Here is a 7,107-nt window from a genome sequence, read left to right as displayed (position 1 = left end):
AAATATAATAATTCTACTTTTTTTCTGGAAGTGGAAAAACAATTACACAAGCATATTTTACAGTGGAACCTAATGAAAAGAATCATGCCTCCTTGGATTTAAACTCAGACTGATTTTTACAGTGTTCAAAACCGGTTTAATTTAAAAAAATATACTCTCAAAGTCAAAATGATCACTTTTTCCAATTACAGTTTGACGAGATTCTAACGGGGGCTCAATATCAGTGTGAAACACATAGTTAATAGCAATCCTAATAATTACTAGTTGGTCCTTAGCACCAAAGGGACGTTTATAGAGCATTGGAGTATCGCCAACCCCAAGTTTTCAAAAATCATAAGTCAGGTCCCCCAAAATCATGAGACTGGCTTAGAAAAAGTGAGTTTCTAGCCCTCATGGTTGTAGAGAACAGCTCAAAACCTGACCTGAGTTCCCCCTAAAGAAACAGGAAGGCAAATGAAAAGAACCCCACATTTCTTATTTTTATTAAATCTCATAATTTTTAAGCAAGTCTAATAATTTGTTGAGGCCTGGGTCATGATTCCTGAACGGCTGGGGTTGGCAAACTACACCTCCTAACATTTCAAGTAGCTAATGTGGGTCATGGTGCCATTCAGGTTTGGCCCGTTCCCTCCTCATCTATGGAGGGGCAAACGAGGGCAAACCTGAGTGGTGTTGCGACCCCCATGTGCCAGATCACAACATCACTTGGTTTGGGGGCCCTCCCAACTGGAGTGCCTGGGGCAAACTGCCCTTCTTTCCAGACCAGTGGTTTTGGAGCTCAAAGCTAGGGCTTCCATTACAGGGGAGTTTTTTGGGGGGGCCCCTTATTACTTTTTGGGGCTACCTGCCTTTTGTCTTACATCACACGACTGTTCAAATTAAAGTAAGCCACTTGACAGTCAGGGCCCCCCTGACTTTTTCCCCGTAATTTGGGTACTGGTCAAAGTGGGCTCACAGTAAGCTAGTGGGTGGGTGAACCCCTGGGTGCATTCGGGTGTGCTCAAAGTGACCCTCCCTCCCCCTAGCATGGAGTGCAGTTCTTTGCACAAGCCTCAGGCTGGCCTTGTACCTCTCCCTTTGGGACAGGAAGCAAAGCCTGTTCCTAGCACAGCTGCACCATGGCTTTGCCCAGCAAGGCAGCAAGCTGGTGTGAGAAGCCATCCAGCCCAGCAGATGGCATTCACAACAGCACTTGGCGAGCTCCTTCCTGTCCACCCCAGGCAGGAAATCACCCCTGACTGCCTAGGAAGTGATTGTGCTCAGCTGGGTCGCTCTGCAGGAGCCTCCTGCACAGTGCATCCTGGCAGTGACCCAGGCTGAAAGCATGGGTAAGAAAAGCAAGAAGGAGAAGAAGGTGAAAGGGGCAGAGAAAACAGCTGCTAAGATGGAGAAAAAAGTCTCCAAGAGAGCTAAGAAGGAGGAGGTGAGTGGTGGTGCTGGGGCAGGTCAGGTAGCAGGGGATTGCTTCCCCCACCCAGCAGAGTGTACAGGCGGCTAGTGCAGCAAACACACACACACACACACTGTGCCATAGCTCCTGGTCGTGACTAACTAAAAGACTTCCTTCCCCCATGGTGTTTTATTAGAGCTGCCTTCCCCTGAAGAGCTCACTGCTGCCAATCTCCTCCCGCCCGGGGTGTGTGTGTGTGAGACGCTTAACCCTTTGGCTTGCAGATGCAATATGTATTCATCGTCCCCATGGATTTCTCTGAGGAGACAGCAAGCAACACACACACAAGTGAAATTCAACACAGAACCGTCGCATTTATCCTCATTCTGTCTGGGCTCTTTTTCCTATAACGTGAGCTTCAAACAAGCCATGCCTAAGGGAAAAGTTTCTCTTGAAAGCTAAAGGCCTCTCTTGTTCATGTTATCGCAGATGTCCTAGCGTGCATTCCTCCACACAGTGTCCTGTGTTTGTGAAAGCAAGCTGTGGATATTAAGCTGTCAGTGCACTTCTTGAAAACTCTTCTTGGAAGCTGTGGCTGCCACAGACTTGACAAATTTTGCTAATCTAGCCCTTAAAGTTAAATCTCAGTGGTAGCAATGCTGCAAAAAAGGGATTTTTTAAAAGACATTGCCAGGTTTAAAAAATGTATTGGGAAATGATGCGTTTTACTTAGTGATGTCACAAAAAGCAATGTGCATTTCTAAAGTCTGAAAGAATCCTGCAAATCTGAGGTCCCTAGTCCTGCAATTCACTGCACACAGACGGACAGCTGTGCCTATACTCTGCCTCACTGTTTTCTTGTGCCTGTGTGCAGGGTCAGCAGGCTGCAGGCATACAGCGAATTGCAGGATCTGGGCCGCCCGCCATGCTGTTTGTTTGCTATCTGCACTGCTCTCAGTCTAGACAATAAAAGAAGTTTAGTACGTGCAGGTCCTTGTGGAGTGCTGCAAGGATTGAGCTGCAAATGCCATGGGGAGGTTTTGGTTTTTTTTTTTTTTTTTTAAAATGTTTCAATTTGAATTGACTAATGGAGCAATAAAGAAGAGCAATAAATAAAAATAGTTGGGGTCAGAAAGGCTGAGTTACAGGGTCAGATAAAAAACCCCTAGATTTTATTTAGATTCTATTTATGAAAGAGCTTATCCAAGACCTAAATAAGTAAAACTTGGCTAAATCACGAGTAAGTAAGTGGCGTAACCCTCTACAAATATTTGCAGGGTGTAAACCCCAACCAGGGAGAGGAGTTATGGGCTCAGTCTTGCAAAGTACGGTGCACTCTCATCTGATCCAGTGAAAGATGTAAGCCTGTGTTTAAGGCTAAGCAAGTAGACACTCCTAATGAAGTCAGTGAGACTGTTCACATGCTTAAAGTTAAACATGTGTTTAAGTGTTTCACTAGAGAGCTCTCCTTTTTCAAACAATGCAATTGGCTTATTTGGAAGAGAGAGATGCTGGTATTGAGAGGTACAGATGGTTTTGCCCATGTGGGTCTGGCCAGACTAAAGATTGGCCAGGTTGAAGATTTGCCACGTTACCTGGTTTTTTATAATTTGTATAATTTCTCAAATGGCAATCTCAAATCTTGACCCAAAAGTCTTTTGCCTCATAGGCTCAAAACTTAGAATATTTATTCTGTAGTGGTAATGTTTCACTTGTATGAGCAATTGTCTTATTTGCCTGGTTGGTGGCAAAAACAAGAAAGGGATTGTATGAAATCTATTTTATTTATGGTTAAACATTTCTATTGCTCTTTGAATTTGTCAAATTGATTTTTTTATTTAAAAAAAAATTAAATTTGACCAGAGACAAATTTGACTCCCAGCCACCCTGCTGCTGCAGAATGAGAAAGTTTAAACTAATTGATTCGAGTGTCTTACCAAGGGATCGCAAGTATAGCAAAAAAAGAAAGTTGGACCAAGAAAGAATGAACAGTCCTAGTACTGTTAGGGCACATGGATGGTTATAACTTTCCAACTCTTATCTAAAGAGGAAGGGGGAGTGGGGAAGAGATTTTCTTTGACTCTTGCATAATTCGGGGGCTTTGGTGTTGCGTGCTCTGTTTTTTACTTTACAGAAACTGAAGGAGAATAAAAGATAACACATGAAGTTGTCTCTTCAGATGAAGTATAAATTTGAAATAGCAAACACATTTATCTTTCTGCTTGCACAGGAGTCAGGCCTAGAAAGAACAACAGTGGATTTTAACATCTGTCCGATTAGATCCGCACATCAGTTTCACAAATGCTGAAACAGCTGCCCTGTGCTAAGACTTGTGTTTCAACTACCAGTTGTGCTACAGAACTGCTTACCAGTAAAGGTGAAACACCTCTGTAGGGGTAGGAACTGTGCACTAGCCATGGCATTGTGGTATAACCTGCTTACAAATTCAGCAATATACAGCAGGGAGGACCAGCCTTTAGTGTAGGAGGAAAAAATATATAACCTTCGTACCTCATAGTTTAATGAGGTGAATCTAATCAAATGTAAGGAAAATAGGAAAATCGAACTAGTGGCTAGGGTAGGTTTTCATGGTATGTGGATGACAGTATGTGCCAAAAAAATCATGCCCAACTGGCTGTTTACTTTCAGGAGGATCTTGAAGCCCTGATAGCAGAATTCCAGACATTAGATGCTAAAAAGACCCAGATAATTGAGACAGCCTGTCCCCCACCCTCACCAAGGTAAGAGATCACCGGGAACCTTGACTGTTGTTCTTCAGCAAGTGGTGGCATCAATGAAACTTAAGTTTAAGTTATATCCTGAGAGTGGAGGATGTAGTATCAGGCAAAAACACTTTTATGGAGGGATAAAAATGTATAGGGTATTCAGTCCTCAGAGCATCAAAGGGACCAGTAACACCTCTCTGCTAACAGCTGCTTTTTATCTTCCCTTCAGCCTGCTAAAAAGAGCCAAAGTGGGGAATCTTATCGAAGCTGGTGGTTAGATCTGAGGGCTTTGGGCGGTATAACATAGATTAATGAAGGGGAACCTTATGACTTGGGCTGGAAAGCTGAGGGCACGCTACCCTAAAATTGTTGGTAAAATTGTTATGAGAATGCCTTGTGAGATACAAGATACAGTGGGCTAGTGGCCGGAGCACAGGATCGGTATCCTGGCACTGCAAGGTTCTAGACCTGTAGCTGCCACTGATTCAGTGCCTTGAACGACACTTGACCTTTCTGTATCTGTACCCCCTCTGTAAGGAGGAGATAATGATACTTGCCTACCTCAGAAAGCAGTTGGGCGGATCAGTTAACAAGGAGCTTCTTTGAGGTCTGATCCCGTGAAGTGCTAGATGCTGTCAAACTCCTGTTACATACAGGTGTGGGAATCTGAAGCGAACAGCGGTATCTATGGAAGAATGGTGCAGATAACTTAAAATGAGACAGCCCAATTAGAGCCGTAGCTGCGTGTCATGACAAAGCTAATCTTTGCTCCTTATTCATCAGCATTAAAATTAAAATCATGTCAAAGGCCGTGGTAAATGACAATGTAATGTGTGTTCCTAAAATAGGAGAGGATTTCAGATTAGCCTTTCTGGAAGTTTCCAAAAAGTTAATTTCTTCAGAAAGTTTTTGGCTTGGAAATAAAAAAAAATGATCAGGAACTCGTAGCTGTGTGGGTGATGGAGAGGCACTTTGGCCTAGAGGGGAGACGTGCTAGGGCTTGTTAAATTATGCATCCAGAACTGTAGCGAGTAGCCTCTGAGCTGAGTTACAAATGGTTCTGTTATGTGCTGATGTCTGCCCATCTCTCTTTCTGATGCAGGCTGAACGCCTCCTTGTCTGCTCATCCCGAGAGAGACGAATTGATCCTTTTTGGAGGTGAATATTTCAATGGCCAAAAAGTAAAGTATTCTTCCATTTATCTATCCTTCCCCTCCCTCCCCCATTGCCTTGACTGTAATTTGTACGGGTTTCATCTGGAGCAAAAATTCCAAGCGGAGGTCATCAAATATACATTTTTCTCAGAATAAGAGCAAAATAGCCTTTAATTCCATGCTAATACTGTCTCACACCTAAGCTGAGCTGTGTCGGCAGGATCAAGGAGCACTGGGGTCCATTAAGGGGTCAGAGTGATTGCATAAGCAACAATATTGCAGGGCGTCATAATTTCTCTAGGCTTGATATGGACCATATTTACCCCTCATCTTTGGTTCCTGTTGTACTGTGTGTTTGCCCCGCTTGCCCCACCATGAAAGTGAGATGCTTCTGTTAGCCCAGAAGGGGTAAGCACTGGTGGTCCCTCAACAGTTCCTGCCTCCAAATCTTGAACTTACTTACCATATTCCTGGAGGTGGGAAGCTCCTTGTGCTTCCTGGAAGCTCAAGTCTGTTTATAGTCATCGGGCTTTGATTCAGTGCTACCCTAGCCTGCGTTGGCTGTTAACAAGCTCCACTCACGTCAGTCATTTCCCCTTGCTTTCAATCTGTCATAGCTGAGCACCACCTTTATAGTACTCATCAGAACGGCCAGACTGGGTGAGACCAATGGTCCATCTAGCCCAGTATCCTGTCATCTGACAGTGGCCAGATGCTTCAGAGGGAATGAACAGAACAAGGCAATTATCGAATGATCCATCTCCTGTCATCAACTCCCAGCTTCTGGTAATCAGAGGTTCAGGGACACCCAGAGCATGGTTCTCTATCCCTGCCCATCCTGGCTAATAGCTATTGATGGACCTATCCTCTAGGAACTTATCTAGTTCTTTTTTGAACCCTCTTAAGTTTTGGGCTTCACAACATCCTCCAGCAAAAAGTTCCACAGGTTGACTGTGTGTTATGTGAAGAAATACTTCCTTATCTTTGTTTTAAACCCGCTGCCTATTAATTTCATTGGATGACCCCTAGTTCTTGTGTTATGTGAAGGAGTAAATGACACTTTCTTATTTACTTTCTCGACACCAGTAAAGATTTTATAGATTCTATCATATCCCCTCTTAGTCTTCTCTTTTCCAAGCTGAAAAGTCCCAGTCTTTTTAATCTCTCCTCATATGGAAGCTGTTCCAGACCCCTAATAATTTTTGTTGCCCTTCTCTGTACCTTTTCCAATTCTAATACATCTTTTCAGAGATGGAGCGACCACATCTCCCCACAGTATTCAAAGTGTGGGCATACCCGGGATTTATATAAAGGCATTAGGATATTTTTTGTCTTATTAGATATCCCTTTCCTAATGGTTCCTAACATTACCATGCATTTATCAACATTGAATTTCATCTGTCGTTTTGTTGCCTCGTCACCCAGTTCTGTGAGATCCCTTTGTAACTCTTCACAGTCTGCTTTGGACTTAACTATTTTGAGTAATTCTGTATTGTCTGCAAATTTTGACACCTCACTGTTTACCCCTTTTTTCAGATCATTTATGAATATGTTGAACAGCAGTGGTCCCAGTATAGACCTCTGGGGGACCCCACTATTTACCTCTCTTCATTCTGAAAACTGACCATTTATTCCTCCCCTTTGTTTTCTATCTTTTAACTGGTTACAGATCCATGGGAGAACCTTCCCTCTTATTGCTGGACTGCTTACTTTGCATAAGAGCCTTTGCTGAGGCACCTTGTCAAAGGCTTGCTGAAAGTCCAAGTGGATATATCCACTGGATAACCCTTGTCCCCATGTTTGTTGACCCCCTTATCATGGGCAGCCTTAGGCTGTG

At 43.5% G+C, this 7,107-nt stretch overlaps 1 protein-coding gene across 1 annotated transcript in view; it reads left to right on the top strand.

Moving 5' to 3' along the window:
* The first annotated feature begins 1,242 nt into the window (after positions 1-1,242).
* The window catches only part of KLHDC4 (kelch domain containing 4), a 45,713-nt gene continuing 39,848 nt past the window's right edge, over positions 1,243-7,107 (top strand). The window contains exons 1-3 of the mRNA XM_073308148.1: positions 1,243-1,423; positions 4,040-4,131; positions 5,219-5,297. Coding sequence (XP_073164249.1) covers positions 1,325-1,423; positions 4,040-4,131; positions 5,219-5,297 — 270 coding nt within the window. The 5' untranslated portion in view covers positions 1,243-1,324. The remainder of the gene's footprint in view (positions 1,424-4,039; positions 4,132-5,218; positions 5,298-7,107) is intronic.

The sequence above is a fragment of the Lepidochelys kempii genome, chromosome 12, assembly GCF_965140265.1.
Source record: "Lepidochelys kempii isolate rLepKem1 chromosome 12, rLepKem1.hap2, whole genome shotgun sequence".
Taxonomy (NCBI): domain Eukaryota; kingdom Metazoa; phylum Chordata; order Testudines; family Cheloniidae; genus Lepidochelys; species Lepidochelys kempii.
The sequence above is the reverse complement of the archived record's forward strand: the minus strand, read 5'-3'. Positions and strand labels throughout refer to the sequence as shown.